Here is a 24,970-nt window from a genome sequence, read left to right on the forward strand (position 1 = left end):
CTAAGAACTCTTTAAGGAATCTATTTTTAACTTTGAGCTCTGTGCATCACTACAAGTAGAGACACATCTACAGGGAAGGTAAATGAAATATAAGAAAAAAAACCAGAACTCAGCTTCAAGAAATTTAGTTAATACAAGTTTATAAAGTCAAAATGCTCTATAACAAAACCTCCAAACCAAAACTCAGTTAATACTACTGTTCCCCTTTGTAAAGCAGCCAAACTAAGACAAACATCAATGAAGTTATTTGCATAGGATGCAAAGCGGCACAGAAAGAGAATCAGTTTCATCATCTGTCTTAAATCTTAGTATTCCATCATCTAAGCCAAAATATACCCCTTCAAACTTGTTCTTCGCCATAGACTTGTAGAAGTGGTAAGTTACAGGTACAGGTTTACAATACCCGGAGACAGAAGCATTAAGGTGGATCTTCCATGCTGTCTACTCTTACCCCTCACACGCATACAGTTTGTTTCATTAAATATCTTTTTGGCACATACATACCCTCATCCTCCTGTGGAGATTTCTTTTTGAATCCTCCATTCTTCTGGTTATTCCCCTGAGAGCTTGAAGTAGTAAACCAGTAAGTGCTACCTGCAGGCAAGCAGAATGAAGTAGTTACTACCAGAAGACCTCAGGAGACAGTGAGAGAGGTGTACTGGGGATGGCAGAAATATATGCGAGCTCCAAATGCAAAAAAAGCTAAGCTCCACATCCACCCAAGCGCACAGCTTGCTTCGTGTGCAAAGGAAACGGGACAGCCTCACCAGAGGGAGTAATGGGAAGGACAGACTCCTTCGGTTTCCTTATATAATATATATTTTTTGACAATCCAATCAAAATATGGCTTTGTTCAGAGATCACGTTAATGTAGCAAAGAAAATAATTTGGAGAAAATTCTTCAGTCTTGAAACATGCACACATTTCCTGAGGCATAAGGCCATAGTTAACACTGGCACGGTCAGTTGAGAACAGCCTCACACAAGGAACTGTAAATGCTTATGGAAAGAAATGCATGTGCTGGAGTTAAATGCAGGTTTCTCAGTAAATGCTGTTAGGATACTCTAGTAAAAGCCAAGAAAGTAAGGCTACAAACAGTAAGACTCACAGCTGCTGCTACAAAACAATAAGCGAAGACTTCTTCACCAGGAAAATGCAAAAAGTTCAGAAGGAAAACTGCCTCAAGGACAGCAGCTTCCATTTCCCATGGTCTTTTGTGAAGGCTCCAGAAAGAAGAATAAGCCCAGAAACTGCATTGCTTGTCCCCTGCTAGTTCTACTACAGCATTCACTGCCATTTGAAAGATTATGCATGTATTTTTATTTTAACTTAAAAAAACCCCAAACACCTCTCAAAGGTAAAGCAGTCCAAGCTCACTAGACCCACACGGGCCAGAATAGCCGAGACCAGTTTTCTTCAAATCTCAAAGGCATCAGCAAACTCATCTTCCCAACTTGAAGAGGGTAGCAAGAAGAACAATTGCCTTTGTTTTACGTTTCTGTGCTTTTGCTCTAAGCATTCAGGTAACATTTTCTAACATACACTTTTAACTTGTTCCAATGCAACGCTTTCAGCAAGGTCATACGATGTGACTTCTGACAAAGGTGAATGACATTTTTGTCTTAGGCTTTGCTAATGAGGCAGAGAAAGATTCTCTACTCTGAAGTCTGCAGTTTTTAAATTAGCTTTTAGGGCTAATGACTCAAGTGCTTACTTAATCACGCTGAGCTCCTTGTGGAAAGGTGCCATTGTTCATCCCTGTCACCAAACAAAAGCCTAGAACCCCTGCAAAACAAACGCAGCTCCCAAAGCCAAAAATAGAACAGCTTTATTTCCGTTTCAGGAATGTAGGCAGTGAAGGTAAGGAAAAGTCAATACTCCTACTAAATAAGACCTCTTCCCGTCCTCCGCCTGTACACTGGCTCTTCAGGACTCACCTAAGAGATTCCAAAGCCTGACTGGATCTCGAATTATGTGTTGTTTCACCAGGACTCCACTGAGACTTTGATGTGGAGGTGAAAGTGTTTGTGACAGAAGGCTCTGAGGAAGAAGATAAAGAAAAAAAAGACAGCTATTGGAAGAGTACTGTGACTGCTTAACCTTCCTGTATGCTGTGAGACTAAGATTTCTAAACATGAAAAAAAATTGTGGGTAAGTTGCAGGACCAGCAGTTGGGAGACCTGAATATTATTCCTGGTTGTGCTGTGGACTTGCCATGTGACTTTGAAGATGTTTATAAACCCAGTTTAAAGAAAGTATGTGTATAAATAGAAACATATACTCAAACACTTGAACATTTTTTCTTTTTCCTCCTTGTACCTCTGTTCTTCATTCTAAAGATATGTTGGAAGTCAGTTCTTAAAATGTAAAGATACCCTCCCACAACAAGAAATCTTAAGGATTACTACTTTGTAACCCTGCTGCACAGCAGTAAGGCCAACACAGCTATTTCCTTGTAATCCTGCAGCTGACATTCATGTTTAAAGGCAACTTCACCACGTTTGAACCAACGTTTACTAATACTCTCACTGAACACAAGTCTTGCCCCTTCTCCGATGTGCGATTCCCCGTCTCACCACCCCAGTACTGCACAGGCACAAACTTTCGTGCAGCAAACCAGACAGGGACACTGACTAGGCCGAAATCCCTCACCCTTTTTTCCGGGTTTGCTGGGCAGTAACACAACTGCTTGTGCTGGCTGGAGAGGGTAACCTCTTGGGATCGATACTTTCTAGAACAGAACAGCTTAGACTAGTTTAAATTGACCACAGAAAAACCTGGCATGATTCACAAAGCAGTCCCACAACTGTTCTTCCTCCATCGCCTACTTGGACTGCCAGTGCTTCCTCACTGCACTGAAGAAACCACAGAACAGTCTTAAATCACGCTGGAGACGTAGCTGAAACAAGAACCTCGCCTTCTGCATTAAGGGTTGTGTTGGGGAGCCCTGCAATATCAGCAACACTGCAAAATGGGGAAAATCACATCTGTGGCGCACACCAATGGGGCGGGTGCTTCTGTCACAAGAGATACAAAGAGCCAGCACGAATAAACTTAGGAAAAAAAACTTCAAACAACATTTTCTTGCTTATGGCAGCTTAAGTCTTCTCCTTCGCCCAAGTTCCTGTTATATAGCACTGAAACGACGGACCTTTAGGATGCTTTAACCCGAGCGCTCTTCTGAGGAAAGCCCTCTCTCGAAGCAAGAGCCCATTTAAACACGAAGCCCTGAGGGCTGACACAGCTCCCCTCCCTTCGCCTTCTCCGGTGCTGCCTGGGGGGCCGGGCGCCCCCCCGGGCCGGCCCCCCTCGCCGCTCCCTCCCGGTGCTCGGCGCTGCACTCCCGGCCGAGCACGGGGCAGGCGAGGCTCCGCCCCGGGGCCGGACCACCCCGCTCCGCGGGCCCCGCCGCCGCCCCGTTACCTGCAGGCCGCGTCCCGCGCCGAGGGGACCGCCGCCGGGCCGCGGGCGAGCCCGGGCCCAGGCCGGGTCGGGCGGCGGGGCAGGCCGCCGCCAGCAGCCGCAGCGGCCCCGGAGCAGCAGCAGCCGCAGCAGCGCCATGACCCGCCGGCCGTCCCGCTCCGAGGGGCGGTGGCGGCAGCTAACGAGCGGCGAGGGACCGCCGAGGAGAGAACCGCGCCAGCGGGCCGCTGCGCTCGCCGCCGCGCCGGGAGCCGGAGGCCTCAGCGGGGACGGAAGTGCTCGGTGAAGAGCGAGCGGCCATCTTGGAAAGGGGCCGACAGCGGCGGCGCTGCCATGCCTCAAGATGGCGGCCGCAACCGTCGGCGGCGGGGCGGGGCGGGGCCGAGGGCGGCCGTTGGCCCCGCCCCCGGCTGCAGCCGCGCGGGGGCTGCCGGGCCGGCCCGCGCCGTTACCGCGGCAACGGGGAATCCCGCCGCTCGGCGCCCGCCGGCCCCTCTCCTGAGGCGCGGCCCGGCCCGGCCCCGCCGCCGGCCTCGGCCAAGCCCCGGCCCAGCCAGGGGCCCCGCAGCCCGGCCTCCGGCAGGCCCAGGGCCCGCCCAGCCAAGATCCCCGCGGCCCGGCCTCCGGCACGCACGTCCCTCGGCTCTGCCTTGGCCAGGGCCCAGCCCAGCCCGGCCAGGATCCTGCGGCCTGGCCCCCCACAGCCCAGCCCGGCCAGCCCCCCAAGGCAGGCAGCCCTCTGCAGACCAGCCCCAGGCGAAGGTCTGCTTGGCCAAGGCCCCTGGAGCACAGACGGTTCCCGCAACCCAGACGGGCTCCCACAACTGGGCCTTGTCCAGATCCCGCAGTGCAGGCAGTTCCCCCTACCCAGCCATGGGCAGGTCCCCCAAACAGATTTAGACAGGAGGAGAAGAAACGCCTGGGAGGAGCAAGCAGGTTCCGGCAGGCACAGGAGAGAGGCTGCAGCCACCCGCCATCGCTCTGGAGGCATGGCTGGCAGGGAGACCTGGCACTAGGGAAGCAGGCAGCGCAGAGTCTGGTGGTGTGAGTACACAACTAGCCCCGCTCCGGGATGTTTATCATTCTTAACGTCATGTCCCACATAATTGTAATGTCTGGGAAAAGAAGAGAGAAACAAACTCTGCAATCGTAGATTCGACGGAGAGCAAAGAGACCAGCTCCCTCCCTTTGCAGCTGTTGCTGAGGAAGACTCCCCTTCTGATAGCTCAAGGTATGAATTAGCTCTGACAGAAAACAGCATTTAGTACCTGCAGCTGAGCTTGATGGATTAACAAGTATGCTCAGAAATAAAATGAGTGAACAAATACACATACATTTATATGTTTGCTCTGTCAGGCAGGTTAGCTGGCTCTTGTGATTTATCTTCTGTGGAAAAGCTGTTACAATGTGTTTGACAACTCACAGGAGCCAAGCTACAGCCGACTGATAGTCTGCATTTAAAATTGTTCTGTTGGTGCACGTGCGCAGTTCTAACAGTGGTGGAAACCCTGCCTCAAGCATTACACCAGAGCGTGTCAAGGTTATGAGTAGTGTTAAGTTCCCTATGTACAGATATCACAAAGGTCATTGTATTTTAAGTCCCTGATCCTAAATCTTGTGTAATCTCTTCCTATTTTGCAGTAGTTGTGCACAGCAGAGTGGGAGGGCTCCATGTCCTCTGCTGGGCATTTCTTTGGGGCGGGAAGGCATTTCAGAGCAAACATCACCTCCTTCCTGCCACAGTTACACCCTTCTTGCTCTACTGAAATGAATATTCTGCTCACCAGGCCTGCAGCTCTGATCTCTCCTGCCCACTTCCTTTAATGTGCCTTCAAGAAGTCATGTTTCTTTCTCCTCTCCTGTCTTGCTAACCAGGATGGTTTCTGCAGCTTTTTCTCCCTCCCTCCTGTCCGTGTTTCTCCCCTCAGGTGGCTCCAGGACAACTTTTAGGTATCATTGCTGCTGTTAGTTCTCCTAACTTACCTGTCCTAAAGTATCTTGGGCATTCTTGAATGGGAGGTTGCAGGGCTACATAAAATAATAATAAATAATTATCTCCCTTCCCAGCAGGTCTGAATTAGCATCCTCTTTCTAGAAGAGTCTCTTAGGATGTTAATTGTCATCTGCCCCCTGGGATGTGTCTAAGTAAACCTTCTACCAGCAAGGTCTATTAGCATGTTAATGTCCCCCTCACTCCTGGAAGTCTCTTTGTATCACTGGCTTAATCGTCAAACAGCTTAATTTACAGACACAAAATTAAACTGGTTGCAATTAATCCACATTGGCTGGTCATAGCTTGCAGTGTCACAGTGGGGATGTGACAGCCGGCTGCAGAGACACCAGCAGCTCCTCTACCCCACAGATCCCACCCGGCATGGCTGGCCAGGCCGAGCTGCCCAGGGAGATGCTGTGTAGCCCACATTGCTACCCACCTCCACTCCATGCTGGCTGTGTGGGCTCTTCTCCTGGCATGCTCACTGTCTGTAAAGAGAGGGTCATCTGCACCTGCTGTGCCTGGGGAAGAATCTCTGTCCCTTGTCCTGGCCAAGATGGGAGGCTGCGAAACCCAAGGCTGGCCCTTTCGAGGCTGCAAGGAGCCCAGTTCTGACACAGACACACACAAAGGTAGAGGTAAGATGGGTGCTGCAGAGCTGTGGTGGCCCTAAGTGACTAGGCTGGGGAAGGACAGCAGAAAAAGCTCTGGCTCAGCACGAACACGGGCAGAGCACAAGCCCTCTGTTCCGTGCCAGCCCATGGATGACATCCTGCTTGGCCGGGTGGCTGCCACAGAGCTGAATGTCACGTCTTCACCCACCCTGCAGAGGGATCCATGGCGGGGGGTTATTTACACTCCAGCTGTATTTGGAGGAGGAAACTGGAATGCTGACTGATGGGGAAGGCTCCCACGGGATACAGGAACTACGGCAAAGTGTGCCAGGAACCAGGGGGCTGTGGGGCCCCCCAGTGCCCCCAACCACTGCAGGGTACCAGAACCATGCACATCCCTACCTCTGCTTCACTCAAGGCACATCAGACCATGCTCCCATCCATTTTCTGATTAGGCCTGATCTATTTTTAAAGAGTTGCATCATTTAAATAGAATTACTGCCCGATTAGAAGTGAAGCGGTGCAGTTTGCTTAGACAGGACTTTACCGACTTCTGCCAGGCTGACCTGAGAGCAAGCCAAATGGGTTTCATTATGCCTGCCTTACAGCTTCGCTCCAGCTTCAGTGAAGACAAACTTGCACCCATTTAACGATGGAGGGCAATGAAAGCTGAGTGGGTCCAAATTCCAGCACAGAAGACCACCCAGCTGAGTCTGGGTGGGCTCACTGACTGAAACAAGCAGCATTTCAGGTCTGTAGGGCAGCTGGGCTCTCGCTGCGATGCTCCCAGACAGAAGATGTAAGCCTCGATGTGACAAAACCGTACTGAACTATGAGGACTAGTTATTTACAGATGCACCACGTAGCTGGAGTTGACGTGATTCCTATTCCTTCTTTCACGCTGTGCCTCAAAGGCAACCGGATGATGAAGCACCAGGAAGGAGGGCTGGGGGTCCTTGCCTCGCTGGTGCCAACACAAAGTGACGCCAGAAAGGAGAGTCAAGAGGTTTTGCCCTACGTGCAGCCAGCAACCGCCATGGCTGCACTGCGACTTTTGCGTGGGTGGCTCAGGCTGCGCTGTGTACGCGGAAGCGAGTGCTGTCCTCTCTGTGTGTGCGAGAGATGACCTTGGGAAAGGTGGCCTCAGTCACTGCCCTTGGACTGGCAATATGCTCCTTTGGGAGTAAGCCAATATTCTGAGAAGACAGATATAACCTGATCCAGGCTTGGCCTCGCTGGGATGTGCTCCAGCCATGACATCACTCAGTAATGCCACGTGTATTTACTACTGGGGAAAGGTGCTGGATTGGAGTCTGAAATCCCTGGTTTATCTCCTGAGCAGGTTAGGAACAGGAAAGCAGCATTAGCAGCCCCATCTTGTATTTTTCAGGACAAGAGAAATCAGTTTCCACAGCCAACACAGCCCTCACCTCTGCTGCATCTGAGAACTCGCATCTCCTGTTTTCATGCTCCCTGTAAGACAGCCTTGCCACCCTTGCTTTTGCCCCCCGAGTCTCAGGAAGCTCCTTGCAGGATGCCACCATTCCCCCCCCAGCTTCGCTCAGACTCCTTTCAACACAGCACTCTGCAAACTGAGTGAATGGATACCTGGAGTCAGGTGGCCACCGCGCCACCAACAGACTTCACATCAATAATGAATCAAAGGATTAAATGTAGAGCCAAAGCTGCTAGAAGGTAAATTCAGACTTCTATTTAAAAGTTGAAAAATTGCTCTGTTAGCCACCCAGCAGTGTAAGCCAGGACTTCTCTGTGGCAGAACAAAAATGCACAGCTTGGCGCTGGCTAGGAGGCCCCAGGGCGTTCCAGCACCCTTCAGCAGTGTGCATCTCTGTCACGTACCAGATTTTTTTTTTTTTCAGATGACTTCTTTGCAGATGACAAGTCAAGGGGTAGATGCTCCCCTTCAGCATAGCAAGGCCAAAGTATCGAGGAAAGCCTTAGGCTCAGGAACAAAGGACATGCTTAGAAGACCACACATCTGTCCCTCAAGCACAGTGAAACTCCTCACCAGGGAAAGATCTGTTCAGCAGATAGCCTTTTTATATGAGCCAGTCCAAAACCATCACACCTATTCCTCCAGGAACAGCTTGGGATCACTGCAAGTTCCAGTGCTTCCTGCTGCCGTTGCCAGACCCACTTCCCGACCTTGCTCCTGTGCAGAGGGCAGCATGGCACTTAAACTGGTCCTCCCCGGGGGCAAGGAGGGCACCCTAGCCCCACAGTGAGGCAGCTGATGGGCTTAAAGCATAACTGGGACACAGTGCTGGGGTATAAACTTCTATCTTTGAGTCACCTCTAAAGACCGGGGAGTTTAACTTTAAGATAGGTAGGTGACAGATGGCTATAGGCAGGGGATCACAGGGAATCAGCCATACAGCAGCAGCGGCTGAACCGTCTGCCAGTCACAGCTTACGAATCGCTAGAAAAGCAAAGTAAATGCAGGCAAGAAGGAGCAATGCTCTGACAGAGTGACATGGGTACCTCTCAGCTTAGCTTGCAGGGGTAGAGCGGGAAGAAGGAAATAGCTTGTTTGTGACTCAAAGGCCATGAATGAGCAGATTGCTCCACGGGAATGCGCTCCCTGGAGAGCTGCTGAAGCGTGCAGAGCTCAGGAGAAGCCCAGGAATCCATCTGCGTAGGGGAGGTGGCTGAAGTCATCTCCAAACCCCGCAGACTGGGGGAGGTCAGTAAGCTCCGGGCGAGCAACTGTCACTCCACACCCCTGAAATCCGTAAGCAGACTAGGAACCTAAAGCCTGTCATTAGGAATCATAAAAACAGTAATTAGAACAGGACGGTCATGAGTTCACGCCTAGAACATCAATACGAGGCATTTACCCAGCAGCAGGGGACCACTACCATTGGAAAGCATCGTTCTCTTAGGGACGCAGGAGGCCTAAAGCTCCATGGACTTACTATTCACATAGGCATAAGGTCCTGCAGGGAACCATGTAAATAAACTTACTATCCACGAGAGCAGCTCAAAGCTTTCAGGGGTCAAAAAATACTGCTGTCTGTGCAGGCCAAGGGCATGGTGTAGCACAGGAGCTAAATAAGCTCCTGGTTTGCCGGCTCTGCCTGTCCTGGGCCCCAGTGTGCAGTCCTGGTGCTTTGCTGGGAGTCAGCTGATTACACAGTGGGCTGCATTGAGGAGTTAAACCCTCAGAAGAATGCTGATTTTGGTATGAGTGAGCTGTTGCATTAGTTTAGCGTTATTATTTAATCGCATCTCATAGAGCTGTGAGCAACCACCTCATTGTAAAGCAGGTGAAAGCCCAGTTTTTTATTTCTTGATGGTATCACAGGCAGAAGGGCTTCTTTTAAATTGGAGTTGTCCTTTAACAACAACAACAATAAAAACCAAAACCAAGGATGGCTTGAAAGTAGTTTTATTTAAGAAAAACAAGATTGTGTGCAGAGTTAGGGAGGTTGCTGCTGCAGTACCAAGAGCATCAGCTGTACTCCTTGCTGGCTTTCCAAATGGCTGCCTTTCCAAATGGCTGCCTTGTTTGCCAAAACCATCTCTTTTCAAAATGTTAATAGATGACACTAATTAAAACATGAGCCAGGCTTAAAGTAAAGGTCTTCTAATCAAAGTTCTTCTAGAGTTTCATCTCCTGGCCTCTGATGTTGGCACTTGACTGGTGGCAGAGGATTTACCCTGATGTGTGACTGTAGTAGTCGTAAATCACACATTGTCTAATCTATTAAAAATAGATTCCCATCTTTACATCCTGATAGGAGCTGAATCAGCAGAGAACTGCACGCACATTAACACAGACCAGGTATTTTTGACCTTATGGTTGACATAATGGTTCCTTCCATCACAAGACAGTTGCTATAGAGCTGCAAGGCAGCTCAGCTGAAGTAGTGGGATGAATATGGTTCCCCCATAGGTTGCAAAAGCAGGTGAGCAGCTGACACAGATGCCAGCTCCAGAGTTAGACAGGGAAAGAGTAACAGAGCAAGGACCAAAGGGTCACAGAACTCTTTTCCCCAAAGTCAGTGTCCTTTTAGTTTGCTGTGACAGACAGAAATAGGCCTGAAAGCACATTCCCCAAGTGGCCTAATTTCTCTGCCCTCATGCAATGTTCTCTTTCCTCCTCAGCACCAGAATATTTGTTTTATTTTAGGATTTGAGAGCTCACAACCTTTAGTGAAGGATAAAGGTACTCAACAATTAATGATAGTTTATTGTTTTCTTTTCCTCTTAAGTATTGCAATTAAGTTGTGAGGAGCAAAAGCCATCCCAGGCTAACAAAACCAAGCAGGTTAAACATCCTCATCACCGAAGTCTCACCCAGAAAAACAGCAGAACCATCCCCAGCTGAAATCATCTCCCCCCACCCCCACTCCCACTGTTAGCTTTCTTTCACCAAGTGCTTTTAATGTCCCTCCCTGAAATAGGTTGATAGTCCACGCTATCGTGTTCAAATAGAAAAAGGTCAGGATGACACAGAAAGGATTTAACTTCCTCTCCAGCACTGGATCCGTGACCTGGATGACATTCAAGGCTGACAAGGAAGCAGGTACAGCCAACTATATTTAGGAAATTAAAAAACATATTTCCCCTCTCATCTACTCACTCAGAGGCACCAGAGGGGCAAACACGTATCTGCACTGTTTTCAGTGAAATATGACAAGAAGCTTAATGGAAGGGAGGACAAAAAACCCCCCCAACAACCTTTCTTTTGACTGGTTTAGTAGGTCTTATGAAGGAGAAAGATGGGTAGAGATAAAAAGACTAAGCCTAAGTAGAACACAGGACCAGCTTAACAGGCTCAGAATAAATCTCTCTCATGCTGTTATTTAACAGTGAAGTTGGACATGTGCTCCTGAACCGCTCCTTCATCACTACTGAGCCCAGCAAAGAGATTTTTCTGCCTGGGGGACTACTGGCATCCTCAGCACATGAGAACAATCCTTAAGGCTGCCAAATGTGCGACTCGATGTGGAATTGCAAATGCCAAAAAAGCAATCACAGTTACGGGCTGCACTCCTGGAAGAGGGGGGGTGTGTTAAAAAAAAAACCAGAACAATTACTGATGAGGTCACCAGTAGAGCTGCTGGCTCAAGGGTTCCCCATCCTCAGCAACCAAAACAAACTGCAGTGACGCAGCTGTGCGGGCAGCTGCCACCCACACCAGGGCAGCTCGGCCACCCGGTCTGGGCGGGGAGCTGCGCAGGCGTCCCCACTTTGTACTTGCTGCGAAGATCTGCTCCGTAAACAAGATTCTTCCCCGGGGGATCCCACAGGTTTTGGTTTACCTTCATGACACAAAGGGGCTCTGGCACTAGATGTGTGGTATGAAATAGACACACAACAAGCATTCCTATTCTGCAGAAGGGTTGTACTGAGCTCAGGCATGGGGAGCTGTGTTTGAGTAACAGGACGGACCAGCACTTTTGGAGTTACCTTGGTGCTGGAGAGCACAAATGCAACACAGCGACTGTCAGGAGGAGATCCTGCAGCCTTGCCAGGGCTCGAGGCACCCAGGGAGGAGGACAGGCACCAGCAGCGCTGTCTTGAGTACAAGAACCGAGCCTCACGCGGCTGCTCGCCTGGGCAGCACACTTAAGCACGCCCGCACTTACTTCTGCCGCTTCCGCAAGCCCAGCAGGACAAAGGCAGGAGGCTCACCCAGCAAGAACGACCATCCTTGTTCAGAGCGCCAAGGGTTTGGCTGTTTAGAAGAGACCCTGTAAATAAAACCAGCACAAAAGCCTCTCGTATTATGCAATCAGCACTTGAATGGGTCATAGGAAAAAAAAAAAAAACAAACCAAACCAAAACCCAGGCACAACCAACACAGCCCTGTTAGGAGCAAGTGAGCCCTCCCAGGGCCAAGAGGGAGCACGGCCCATTTTGACGTGCCGGGGAGATTGCTGGGGCCTGGCGGAGAAGCCACGCTTGGCAGCCTTTCCCTAGGGATGGCAGAAGAGCTGACCTAGCCCCCTCACCGCAGCTGGCCCCTGGCACCCCCAGCTCCAACCAGGGCATTTGGGGGGGGGTACACCAGTCTAGAACTTCACCTGCGTGATCCCTCCTTCTTCATCTGCTGCAGCAGCTGGACAGGAACAATGCTTTACATAAACAACTTCCAAGAGGAGTTCCTCGTTAACATGGCCTCTCCTGAAAGCAAAAACAAACCTTTGGCACCCAGAACATTTAACGAGAACCTCGGGAAGGAGTTCAGCCCCAAAACACAAAGCGGTTTGCAGCGCGGCATCTCTTCCGAGCGCGGTGCCCAGCCAGCGCGGACGCAGCGGGTGAAGGTGGGATGAAAATGGCGAATTAATGCCCGGTGTCTCCGGAGGGAAAAATGGAATAACGTGTGACCCCCCCGCCGCCGCCGCCCCGGCAGCGGGAACAAACGCCCACCCAGCACCCACCAAGGTGGCGTTTCGCCCCTCAGCGCCTCACCCCGCCAACACCCGGGGCACCGAACACCCCCCCACTCCCTCCGCCATCACGGAGAATGGGGGGGGGGAAGGTCCTTGTTCGCGGTGTCTGGCGCAAAGACGGGGCAACCCCCGCAGTGGTGAGCACAGCCACTCCATCCCTCTACCCGCCAGGCGGAACGACGGTTCAACGCGCCCCGCACGCACCTCCGCGGACCGGGACCGCTCCGCCCCGCCCCGCCCCGGTGCTCGGCGCTACAGGCACAGGCCCCGCCCCGGAAACGCCGCCGCGCTCGCGACCTCTAGAGAACCCGCCAATAAACCGCCGCGCCGCCGGGACACGCCGGCCAATGGCGACCGCCTCCCCTCTCGGCCCCGCCTCCCCGCTCCCGTCAGCCCTCGCGCGCGGCGAGGGAGGGGAAAACGCGGCTCCGCAACACCCCTCCCCTCCTCCCCGCCTCTCCCCTCACCGGCGGCGGCGCGCTGACGTCACGGCGGCGCGTACCCCTCGTTCCAACCAATGGGGCGAGCCGACGCGGCGGGCCAATGAACGGCAACGTCTCAGCGGTGGCCGATCGATCGGGCGGGCGGGCGGGCGGTAGCGCTGCGAGCCGAAGGCCGAGGCCGAGCGCGGCGGGGCCATGGAGCGCGCGGCCGGGAGGCGCCGCCGCCACTGCCTGCGCCCCCTCCGCTAGTCCCGCTCCGCCGCCCCCCCCTCCGCCGCACGACCACCGCCACCAGCACCACCAGCAGCAGCCCCTTCCCCCCCTTCCCCTTCCTCCCTCCCTCTCCCCCCCCGCCGCCTCCTCTATGCGGCGGAGCCGCAGGCCTCGCTCCCCCGCGAGGCTGCCTTCGGCCCGCTGAGCCCGGAGCGCCGGTAAGGGGCGGGGGGCGTGTGAGGGTAGAGGGGCTGAGAGAGGGGGTACCGGGAGTGGAGGGGGGGGGTTGTGTGGGGGGAGAGGGCAGTACGGGGTCGGGTTGAGGGGAGAAAGCGACTTACCGGGGTTGAGAAGAGGATGTACGGGGTTTTTTTGGGGGGGGGGGGGGGGAGAGGGGAGAACCGTGTGGGGGGTGTCGCTGGAAGGGGAGAGGTGTTGGGGGGCAGGGGGTGGAGGGGGCTGGCTGAGGTGAGGAGGGTTTAGGAGGGGCTGGTGGTGGTGGTGGGGAGCTGCAGAGAGAGCTCGGGGAGTGGTGAGTATTTAGGGGTGCGGGGGCTTGTGGGGTGCACTGCGGGGTGGGAGGAACGCGGGGGTCTGGGTCGAGGCCGCGGAGTGGGTGTCCCCCCCCCGTTTTTTGTTGTTTTTTTTTTTTTGGGAGGGGGCACACGGCAGCGTGCAGAGGTGCGGCGGGGGAGGCGGGAGGGGAGCACGCATTTTGGGGTGAGCGCTGCGCTGGGAGGAACAATACCAAAAGTTGTCTGAAATGGTAATTTCCGTTTCCCATTTCATCATCCCCGGGTAGGCGTTAGCCCTGCGTGTGTGTGCGCAGAGGATGGAGCTGAACCGAGCTGCTGCCAGCCAGCCTGGCTGATCCGCGCTTATTTATTTATTTTCTAGTTTAATCTTTAAATTGGTTGGTATTTTTCTCCTCGGAGAAGCCTTTGTGTGCCGCGGAGGGGCTGCTCGACACCTTTGCCCCTTAGCAAAGGGGGGGGGGGGAGAGGAAGGGGGAAAAAAAAAAATCCCAACCTAAAACAGCTGCACTTCTGCAGTCCAGAATTAACCTCCCCCAGTCCGGTAGATTGACTGCATGTTTAGAAAGGCAAATCGCCGCTCTTCCCCCACCCCTCGCCTCGAAAGGAGCCGGGATGAGCTGAGCCCTTGATGCCCTCTGCCCTTTCCCAGAGGGAGCAGCTGTCCTGCGAGGGGGGTGTGCGTGCGGGTTGAAAATCGGCCTCTTCATTGAGGCACAAGAGTCGGTGTGTGTACGGATTGGCTTCTACTCTTAAGCTTGGAGATCTGTTTTGATATCCAGTTGCAGGAAAGGGTTCCTCCCCCCTCCTGGTTTTGTACACAAAGTACTCTCTTACCACTGGGGACATGGCCCTATAGGCAGAGAACACATTCCAGGCAGCTCTTGAAGCAAAATTCCCTCCTGAGATGGCTTCTGAAATTGGGTATAGAACATTTTTTTTTTTTCCCCTGTGTAGGCAAAGATATTTAGCTGAAAACATCTTGTGAATGTAATGCTTTGTAGTGGCTGTGTGCTTTACTGAAACGCTGAAATTTGTCTAAATTTAAGGAACTTGGAGTTAAATGTATTTTTCCTTTTTTTCTGGTTTGTTCAGAAAATGGAATGTTTTTATATAATCACTCCAATTATTTCCTTTTTCTGGGGGAAGAAAACACTCCATGGAGTCATGGAGAGGGAAAAGGAGATTAACTCTCTCATGTTTTCAAGTGGCATCGGTACATTCTTTTGTGTGTGCTCTACCAGGAACTAAACATTTGGCTTGATTAACTTAAAAAGTTGGTGTTTTTACAAAATGGATTTACTGGCAGATTAAAGGTGTGTATTGGAGCACTTTTAAATGGTTGTGGTGGCGTGCGGTAGAAGGGTTTAAAATGCGACGTGGAGCGAGACCTACATTGACTTCTCTGTCTCGGCAGGGAAACTCTTAGGCACCTCGTTTCGTTATGTGAAACGTCGCCCTGAAGCTGCGTGACCTGTTTTCTTTCCGTGGGAAGCACTCCGGCGGTGGAAAGATCTCGCTCTGAGGGGTGGTCTTTGCCTGCGTGGGTGCATGGTGGAGCTGCTCCTAAAGCACAGTTACCCTCGTGGCCTTTGTGCGTCTGTCCCCAAAGCAGAGCCTTGTCTGCGCTACCGTGTCCGTCCTGGCGTCTGCTCTTGCTTAGGTGTGTCTGGGGCTCGTGGAGCTCAGCTTTTCTTTTATGCAGAGATGCTCCAGGTCTCTTTGGTTCTAGGAGAACTTGTCAGTCCTAAAGGAGGTAGCGCAGGAAGGTATAAAACTTGCCAGGGCACATCTTGTCTGTGTCCTCCCTGGAAAAGGGCGGTCTGGGCTTCAGTGGAGTTTGCTGTGAACCTGTATTGTTAGGCTAGCTGGGGCTTGCATCACCTCCAGACTTGTCTGAGTAAGCGGTAAGGGTTTAGTTTGCGAAATTCACAGCAGGCTGAGTTGCCCATACAGCGAGCAACACATTGGAGTTTGGAGCGCATAGGAGGAGCCCTTCAGTTTCTGCCCTTCAACTTGATCAGTTCCCAACTAATTTTTTCGCTTGTTTCTGTTCTAAATAGTGATTATAGGAGTCCTGGTCATGTAAGTGTTAGCTGCTTTGACAGGCTGGAAACTGGAGATGTTACATTTAGTGTTTCACAATTGGTTTTACTGTTCAGTTCTGCTTCTGCTTTTAAAAATGAACTCTTGTCTGTATCTCCATTTCGTAAAAAACGTGGCTGGGGGTGAATTGATTTTTTTCATGTGCTGCTTTTTGTTTTCATGATGTTGTAATAGCGTTTTCTCAGACTTAAACGTACAGATTGTCCAGTATGACTGTTGGTTTTGGATGGGGGAAGAAAACACAAAAAAAATCAAACCCAAAAAACTCTCCAGCAAAGCGCTGGGCTTCATTTCTTCCTTTGTGTGTGGTGGACAACCTCTTAAGATTATTTTATTTTCTACTTATGTTTTAATTGACTAACTCCCCAAAAGTGCTGCTAAACAAAACGAAGTGTATCGCAGTGTCGTGCAGCGTTCTTCTGCTGTTCAGTAGAGCAGACAAATGTATTTCTCTGGGGTCAGTGAAGACTAGTCGTGTTAATCAATACTGTACCAGCAGTGTTCCCTTTTCAGTAAACCAGATGGACTACTTACAACTGGTGGTGATTATTTTAACTGTGTAATTGTAACATGGCTGCATGATGACAGTGTTTCCTGCAGATACTTCAAAGGAAGGTTCCTGACAAGTATATCTTTACAGCGTTTAATCTGTACTCTTTGTCTTTATGTTGTGGCTTTTGGACATGTGTTTGAAGTACTAAGATTTTTTTACCTCCTGCTTTTCTAGACATTAAAAGAAGGCAATACTCTGTAATAGTGAAGTGTCTCAAGTACGGTAACAAAACCAGGATTTTGGGGGCTCCCACAGTGGCGTATTGGTTTCAGTTAGCTTTAGAACCATGCAGTGACGAAGGCAAAAACTAGGAAGAGCTTTAAGTTACTGTGAGGAAATGGCAGTGTGTTTTTTGAAATAGTGCTTGAATCTTCTATGAGCATGCATGTGGCTTTGTTTTGGGGAAAATATGTTCTGTGGTGACTTGAGTCTTAACTGGGATGGTCTAATTACTTGGTGAAGAAATCCTTCTCCGAGGGAAGGAAATGCCCAGGACCGGAGCTGGTTAATTACATTTTGTAAAATTACCCAGTGACGGCTTGCTTACGAGGTTAGCCCCTCTTCCTCCCTCTGTGCAGAGTACCTGAATTTCAGGCTTGACAGTCTGCCTTATGGATTGAAATTCTTCTTTGGTATTAAGATTTAATGGTAGTAGGTACATAGCAAGCAGTGACAGGTACTACTGCTTTTCAGTACAGCAAAGCAAATAATACTTGGAAATATTTACATGGTGGTTGTTTTTCTAATCGTATTTCCTTGATGAGGCTCTAGTAAAGGTGGCTTGTCTGCTATCTCCATCGCGAGTGAGAATTGTATGTATTTCAGTTGTAAAAGGCTGTGGAGAGAAACTGGTGTCTCCATAGCAAAGATTTTAGTGTTTCGTGATAAACTTGCATATATTTTTACCCCATCTAATTTAAAACAGTCTGCACGACACTTTACAGGAATGATTTGTATGCAGCTTTTAAATATTTTCTTTTTGCTGCAAGAGAGATTAGCGGCACAGAGCTGCTTTTTCTGAGGGTGCAGAGCGCTGGGATTCTCAGCCAAGTGTTATGTAATTTGTATGCCACTGATGCACGGTCATAAAAAAATACTCACATAAATGTTGAAGTAAAGCTTGTGTAGTCAATTATTTGAAATCACAAGCATCCTGAATGGTATGGGTTTGTGCAGCTAGAGCCTTAATAAAGTATGCTGGGGCAAAATGCTGTCTTTGGTATCCTGCTGTGAAGGGGGGTAGGAAGCTGTCAGTGCCCGTGGTCTGGGGGCTGGTTTTAAGTGTATTCGACTGTACCTGGAATTCTCAAGCATTCCCGTGTGAGAACTGGTGTTTTCTGGTGTATTTTCTCATGCAGCTGTTGGGTATTTAAAAACCTTAATTTGTCTGAGTCTGGGTGGTGGGGCTAGCTTCATCTGTGGCTAGTTATAGGTGATGCCAATTTGTAATCCTTTACAAGTGTATAAAAAAAATAAAAAGAAGCTTAAATGCTAATAGCAGTGAAAAATCTGTTCAGCGTGTAGTGTGTGTGAAGAAAGCAGGCACACACGTTGGTCTGTGTAGTCTCCGTCAGCTGAGCTGAGGGCTTTTAAAAATCTGTTCTAATTTTTATGCTGTATGTGGAATGGCTAATCCCATAAAAGCCTCGCACCTTTTGACAGATGAAACGCTGCTGTTCTTAACTTATTTGAGCAAAATATTTTTATAGATGGCATTAGCTCTGTGGCTCCAAGGGTAATGCAGTCCTTACACGAGAAAGATCTTGCTTTGATCTGACAGCTTTCAAGATCCATTTCCAATCACTGAGTTCCATTAACTCTGTTTATAATGGTGCCCTCAGACTTTTTTTCTGTTTATGTGACTCTTTAAGGTGTTAACATTTCTGCGTATATGAGTTCTCTTTTAATAAACTGAAGGAGTAATTGGGGTCGGGAAAGGAAATAATCCTGTTAGAAGGTGCAGTTAATTATATCAGGTATTTTGGGCTCCAGAATTCTTCCTCTTGGTTCTTTAATGTTTTCCCCAAACTGTAGGATGTAGAGAAACTATCCAGTCGCCACCAAAATAGGGTGGTGTCTGTACAGTTAATTTTGGCAGCATGAAACCAGTGCAACTGCAGGCTTGCTGGCCACGAGGGTCGTGGAGGAGGGGAGGGGAGGCTTCCCCGGCGAGCAGCCCCTTCCCTCTTCTGCGTTGTCGCAGCCTTTGGCACGATCTACGTGGTCTGGCGTCCGTCGAGCGCGGCGCGGGAGCCCCGTAGCTCAGTAGCACCCCGTGCAGTAGCTCGGGCGGACGATGGGTGCTGGCCGTCGGTGGGAACAGCCTCCCCTCTCCCTCTGCGCCTGCTCTTTTCGGGGCACCGCCGGTGTCTTGCCAGACCTCACGTATGAGAAACCATCCTGAGTTTTCCTGCCCCTTTCAGTTTTGGTAGTGAAAAGGCGTGAGCTCCTAAAGAGGACTTCTGAAACCTGTGTCTCGTCTGGTTAATTTTCATTTTCTTAAGTTCATCATGAGAATAAGTTGTTCTACTCGTTGCAGCGTAGCTGCTGTGAACAGAGGCGAAATTGCAATCTGCGAAGGCCGAGGAATTGGGAGACGCTACCCCAAAGTAAACAAAAAGCGTGCAGTAGTCCTTAGTGTTGTGGGGTAGCAATGACGGAGAGTGAATTAGCTGTTGTAGCCAGAAGAAAGTGATGTTTTTTTCTAGGTCAGGGTTGAAGGCACTGTCAGGGTGGTGATGTGAAGCATATATTACTGTCTGCATTGTCCCTGCCATATGGATGTGTGCAGTACTGCCCTTGGCATTCATGCATTGAATTATTTATCCTCTAAAAATCTGTAGGCAGCCTTTTTTCCCCTGTCTCCAAGAAAACCAAACTTATCTGATGAGTATTTTTAAAATAAATCTTCCACTGTAAATTATTGCAGTGGCAGGAGCAAGCTATTGATTGTATATTGCATTTGAATTAGTAAACCAGAGGTTACAACATTCGGTATTTCGTGGAAACATTGAAATATTAATTCTGCTGTTAGGTGCAAGAGTGTTCACGCTGGCGCTGGGTTCATATGTGACTAAAATGCATGCCTGTTCCTTCTTTAGCAACAAAATTTACAGACTTTGAAAATCGAATGGGTAGAAAACTTTTTAGTATGTGTAAAAGAAGCTTTGTCTCAGCTATGTACTGAGGGAACTGATGTTGTTCTCACTTAGGAACAGCGAGAAAGTACCTGCTTTTCTCTTGCATTGTATTGGATTTGCTCTGAGAAAAATGTTAAGGTGGTTCTTGTTTGAGTGGTAGGCTTCAGGTCCTCAGCTGAGGACATCAGTGTCTGGGGGGGGGTGGGGGTGGTCATGGTGGGGTGGTTAGATGGCTGTGGGTAATCAGGGGAGGGAGGGGAAGCAAACACGGAAGGAAGCTGGCTCTATTTTTTTTTAAGAGACTGACAGCTTTGCAGTATAGAAAAGGTCTAAAATAATTTACCTTTAGAGCAGCATAAAGCTGCTAAAATTGTATCACAGGCATGGCGAAGAAGGGAGATGTTCCCCTCTAAAAAATTCACCACAATCCAGAGGCAGCCTGTCCCTGAGGGCTCGACAGCTTGTGCAGCAAGAGGCTGAAGAGCTAGGTTTTGGAAGTACTGTACTGCTCTGAATATCTCGATATAAAATGAAAGTGTGCGTAATAAGGAACTCCTAAAAAAACCCCAAAACATTAAATAGCTTTAAAGGAAAATAAGGTGAATGGAAACTTCATTATTAAGTATAAAATGCTTAACTGCAGTTCATGGTGCGTCTTCGTTTTAAATAAAGCACATATGAAAGTGCTCCCCCTCCCTCTGAGCACAGAGCATTATCAGCTTATCTGGGCAGGAGTTCAGAGCCATAAAAACTATATCCTGCTTACACCTTCCAGCCTATCCTATGACCTGCTCTGTGTAAACAAGTTGTACCAGGAGCTCCAAATTACTAGTAAGTAGCTGGGTTTTCTGCAGGCTGGTTAGGTCCAGGAGGAGCCAAGATACATTTCCAAGAAGTTCTCTGTTGGGAATGGTCTCCTGATAGCTGCCTTGTACAGGGAGGAGGTAACAGATCTGATATCCTGCTGACTGGGGCAGTGACCGTATCCTGAGAAAAGCAGTAATCTTTTGGGTAGACTTTACACTTTCAGTCTGGTGTTTTCCATGTTATGCAGCGTGATGGCTGTTGCAGATTGTGAAATGCCAGTGTTGTCGTAACAACACACACCGCTTGCTGCACCGACTGTTGTTCTGCTGTTGCGTCAGGTCTTGGATGGACCGAATATGTAAGCCTATTTATAAAGTACTGCTATAGTTATATCTTTAGATAGATGGATGAGATTAGCTGTGCCGATGCTGGGAAGAGATATAGGTAGATGCATGGAAGGGGGGTGTGTGTGTGTGTGGAAACAAACATCCTGCTCATGGTTGTGCTATGGTTGTTTAAATACCACTGGGTGAACTGGTGTTCTAGTTACAGGGTTTGGCTGCTTCCCATAGCTAGCTGTCTCCTTGGTTTCATCTTGCAGCTAGGCACAGGCAGATACATTTATCCGAACTAGATTGTAGGTCTGTAATGAGCAACCCTGGGTATTTTTGTGTGTCAAACTTTACCTTTCTGAGCAGTCCAAGAGTTGAATGCACTAGCCAGGTTTGAAGACGAAAGCCTGTTCTCCTTGAACGTTGACCTTTTTATTCCAACTCGTGCGGTTTCTTGTCCTACCAACTCAGAAAGGACATGTGAGAATATGCTAGTTTTGACAATCAGGATAGCTGATAACTGCTGTATCTTTTCTAGTTTCCTTCCTTGCTGTAGCCTGTCTCTTGGCACGCGTTGGGGTACCGTGCAATGACTGTCCTGGTCTCTGATCTGTTTGATGCTCTCCGTTTTGCCAGCAGCCCAGAAGGCTTCTGGCTTTCTGACCAGGACCTGAGGTGCCCTGCGTTACTCGGAGCTGCTCTCTGTTGTGGGTGACGGTGGCAAATTAAATTGCCTTCCCCTGTGATCAGCACTGGTACCGGGGTGTTAAACTTGTTCTGTGGTGAGAGCTGAATTGCCTTTGAGTTAGCCTGCATCCAGGGGAGATCAGATGAGAAGTCAACTTTGTGGCTTTTTCCTGGTGTGCTGAGCAGTGCTCCTTAGTTAGAAAGCTACAGGTTGTAGTCTTAAAATGCTGACTTTACTTCTGCAGTCTGTTCTGTCTGCTAGCTTCCCCTACTTCACCCACCATAATATTTCTTCTCCCTTCTGTCTGTCCCTCCCCCTTCCCGGGAGCCTCATCTGATGGAGGTTCTGTTCGACTCTCTGCTCTCGCCTTGGTCCTCCTCATCCAGGATTCTTGTCTCTAATTTTAGCCTGTCTGCCTTTTGATGTTCCCTCCCGTCTGTTCCTGCCTTTCTCGTTATCTCTGAGATCATCCTGCATCTTCATCTCCCTCTCCAGATCTGGGCCTTGTTTTTGCATGGTGGGAGGAAAGCACTTGAAAACGGAGTGAAGCTGCAGTAGCGTTGGGAGGTGAAGGATCTGAGGGCATGGAGACTTCTGCCAGGGATGAGAATTTGGGGTGCTGGCAGCTTGGGTCTGCTGTTGTATGCCTGTTGTGCTTACCACTAATGGCTCATTACCTCTTCTGCATCACCGTCACCACTTACGGTCTCTGGTTAGATCAGCTCTTTGAATCTTTGTCGTAAGGATCCGTCCTGTGTTTGAATGGTGGGGCTCTTTTCCATGACATTACCAGCAATAGTTGTAAGCAGAATTTACTCTTTATGGGGCAGTGCAGGTAATTGAAATCCACAAGAATCCTTCTGATGGTCTCTTCAGAGCTGTTATCTTGTCCATCTGGTGCTAATTCACTTGATGCAGCTTGCAACAGAGAAGGGTGCATGGGAGGTCTGCTGGCAATGTTGCATGCTTAGTATTGCCTAGCAGCCTGGCTTTCCCCTGAACCTCCTGCCGTTTGCTAGGGCGTGAAAGCTGCAAACTGCATGGTTTTCTCAAGAATTTTGCTTCATGTTAGCATACATTTGCTTACATTTACAGAGAAAAAGACTTTTCTAATGCGGGTGCCTTTTGACACAGTAAGCCAGTTCTCAAAAGGATGTGGTGCACATCAGCAGAAAGCAGGGTACCCGACCCGATAGCTCTGGCATTTGGAAAGGTAGCGTGGCCTGGTGGGATTCATCTGCTTGAAGACTAGTGAGGATGGTGTGTGTACGCATAATCTGATTTGTGCACGGAATACAAATACTTGCTGTTGCAGACATGCAGCCTGTGGTTTTAGAAGTTCTCTTGTGAAAACACGATTGAACCCCTCTACCACTGCAGCAAGGATCTTCAGTAGAAACCCAGTCCTAGCAATTATTGAATGTTTTAAAAGGCACCTAGCAACTGCTACTGCAGTTCAATTTGCAGATTTTTATTTTCTATTTTTTTTTGGTCTAAGGTTTGTAGCTGCTCTCTTTGCGTTTTGTGGAGATAGTCTGCATGTTGCTGTAGAGAGAAAGGTGGAGGGAGTTGTGGATCAGTGACTAAATTAGTTGAAATGATAATGGTAATGCTGCTGTGGGCTCTGCTGCAAACGATCCTCAGGGAAAGTGGAGCATGACTGGAATATATTTGGTGGTATGTGAATTTGGTGTTTGTGGGTAACCTGAGCTCACCTGTAAAGAGTTTTGTTACCCAGATACTTTCTGACCTAACTTGCTTTTGTCAACAGTCGCACCAAATGATTAACGAATGATGCTTTCCATGAGTGTGGTTATGTAAAATGTTAATACGCTGCATTTTTTCAGATCAGCTTTATAACATGTGCAGGGCTTTAAGTCGAACTTCAAAGAAGATAGTTTGCTTTATGGTTGAACCTATGAGCAGTTTTATGTGCAGGGTGGAGTGAACTTGTGGAGAATATTGCAGTTTTCCCACTGTCATAAAAAGTTATGATCGTCATGATTCAAGTATTGTTCTGTAGGTGGAGGCAAGAGACAGATGCAGAGGTCAGTGGGAGCGTGTACGGAGTAAGTTCAGATGTGCCAGCTCAGTGAATGCCGTCTTCTGTGTTCCCAGCTCACTGAAACGGGTTCAAAAAGTGCCTTGTGCTCTTTCTGGGTCTTCCTAAGAAACCTGCACCTGTGTTACTCGCGGAACAGGCAGACCATTTCCATGGGAAAGGAACTTGGCAGGGGGAACTGTGAAACGCGGCTGAGAGGGGTGCTTTTTTCCAATGCAGTATTTTAAACCGTTCTTAAAACGTGGCGCTTCAGAGTGGAAAAGAGACTGTAAGTCAGTTTATAACCTACTTTCTTTCTTTGGGCTTTTCTTTGGGGTACGAGCCAAGTGAGTTAAAAAAATAAATAAGTGGCTGCCTCTTGAACGAGCCTCATTCCAATTAACTTCACTCATGCTTCAGAAGATACTTAAAAACTGTGATATATTCCCTAAAAAACGGACTGTTTAGGCTAAGTGATCATGGTGGGAGAGTAGGATAACCTTTTAAAGCCTTAATTGTGGGCTTTTCTAAAAGTATCTGACAACGGGTTCTCATTGACCTGTGCTGCTTTTAAACCATGGTGAGGTATAAGACTCTCCTAGCTGTAGTCAACGCTGCAAATTCTGAGCTATAAAACACTTTTCAGTTTTCAGTAAGTTATAGCTGATTAAAATAAGTCACTATTCCAGTTTCAGTCAGATCTCTATAAATATTCTGAGTGACTTAGCCTCTCGTTTAAAACATTTTCTCCTGGGATGAGGGAGGTATAAATGTGCTCTTTGTTTGCAGCCAGGAAGATTAAAGGATCACAACATTCAAAAACGTACGTGTTAGATCTTCTGAAAAACTGTTTCTTAAAGAATGTATACGATATCTAAATGTGCAAACACCTTTGTTACGGTGTTTTTTTTTCCATTCTATTAGCTTGAAGAATTTTATTCTGAATAGATTAAAACTTGAAAAAAACCCGGCAAACTAGGATCCTTATCTTTGGATGATCCATTAGCTGTTATAGTCTGCCTTTTATTTATTTTTGTAAACACATGTGTGAATGTAAACATTTTATCCAGAATGGCCTTGCAAATGTTCCTGCATTAACATATATTGTCATGGAGAATAATTTTCACTTAACTGTAATTTGCTTTATATTTTCCTCCCTGGTTGCCATAGAAACGCAGTCCGATGTGGCAGTGACTACTCACAGGAGCTAGGTTATGCATTGCCTTTATAATGGACCTCTGTTAATCATGCTGCAGTTTTCACTGAAAGAACCATGATTATTTGCAGGAGGCACTTTATTTACATAAACTGTAAGATGCCTGTGGTACCTCAGCTTAATATTCAGAGTTATCAAAGGTGCTTTTCTGTTCTGCAGAAGTTTTGTCGTAAGAACTGTCTATTATGATGATTGTGCAATTGATATATATTTACTTAAATTTAATGTCAGTTAGATTTCATTTTCAATTTTCATTTCATTTGCTGTAATAGCCTAACTAGTAACACTCCTTCCTACGGTTCAGCTTAAGATCTTAGACGTTCAAAACACAGCAATGACACATTTGTTATCCTTATATGTGCATAAAAAGTTGACTTGCTTTTCATAATAATGTGTCTGTGTCTTTATGGTGGTGGTTGCAGCCAGGCAAACACCTTCTCTTC

At 48.6% G+C, this 24,970-nt stretch overlaps 2 protein-coding genes across 8 annotated transcripts in view; one reads left to right on the forward strand and one right to left on the reverse strand.

The window, feature by feature from the left end:
* Positions 1-12,200, reverse strand: part of SPG7 (SPG7 matrix AAA peptidase subunit, paraplegin) — a 42,602-nt gene extending 30,402 nt beyond the window's left edge. Inside the window, exons 1-4 of one of the 2 annotated variants that reach the window (XM_052795274.1) lie at positions 12,084-12,200; positions 11,646-11,750; positions 1,938-2,040; positions 505-594 (exon numbers count right to left, since the gene is read on the reverse strand). Coding sequence is in view for 1 of the 2 variants with exons in the window: in XM_052795273.1 (XP_052651233.1) it covers positions 505-594; positions 1,938-2,040; positions 3,424-3,561 (331 nt within the window). In the remaining variant the exon portion in view is untranslated. Of the gene's footprint in view, positions 1-504; positions 595-1,937; positions 2,041-3,423; positions 3,710-11,645; positions 11,751-12,083 lie in introns of those variants that run through there. The other variant, XM_052795273.1, reaches the window with a different exon arrangement.
* Positions 12,201-13,033: 833 nt separating this feature from the next.
* The window catches only part of ANKRD11 (ankyrin repeat domain containing 11), a 159,720-nt gene continuing 147,783 nt past the window's right edge, over positions 13,034-24,970 (forward strand). For 2 of the 6 annotated variants that reach the window (XM_052795256.1, XM_052795257.1), the window contains exon 1: positions 13,034-13,329. The gene's annotated coding sequence lies outside the window, so the exon portion shown is untranslated. Of the gene's footprint in view, positions 13,330-14,550; positions 14,569-20,370; positions 20,388-20,431; positions 20,609-24,970 lie in introns of those variants that run through there. The other 4 variants (XM_052795259.1, XM_052795258.1, XM_052795261.1 and 1 more) reach the window with 3 other exon arrangements.

Source organism: Harpia harpyja, chromosome 9, assembly GCF_026419915.1.
Source record: "Harpia harpyja isolate bHarHar1 chromosome 9, bHarHar1 primary haplotype, whole genome shotgun sequence".
NCBI lineage: Eukaryota > Metazoa > Chordata > Aves > Accipitriformes > Accipitridae > Harpia > Harpia harpyja.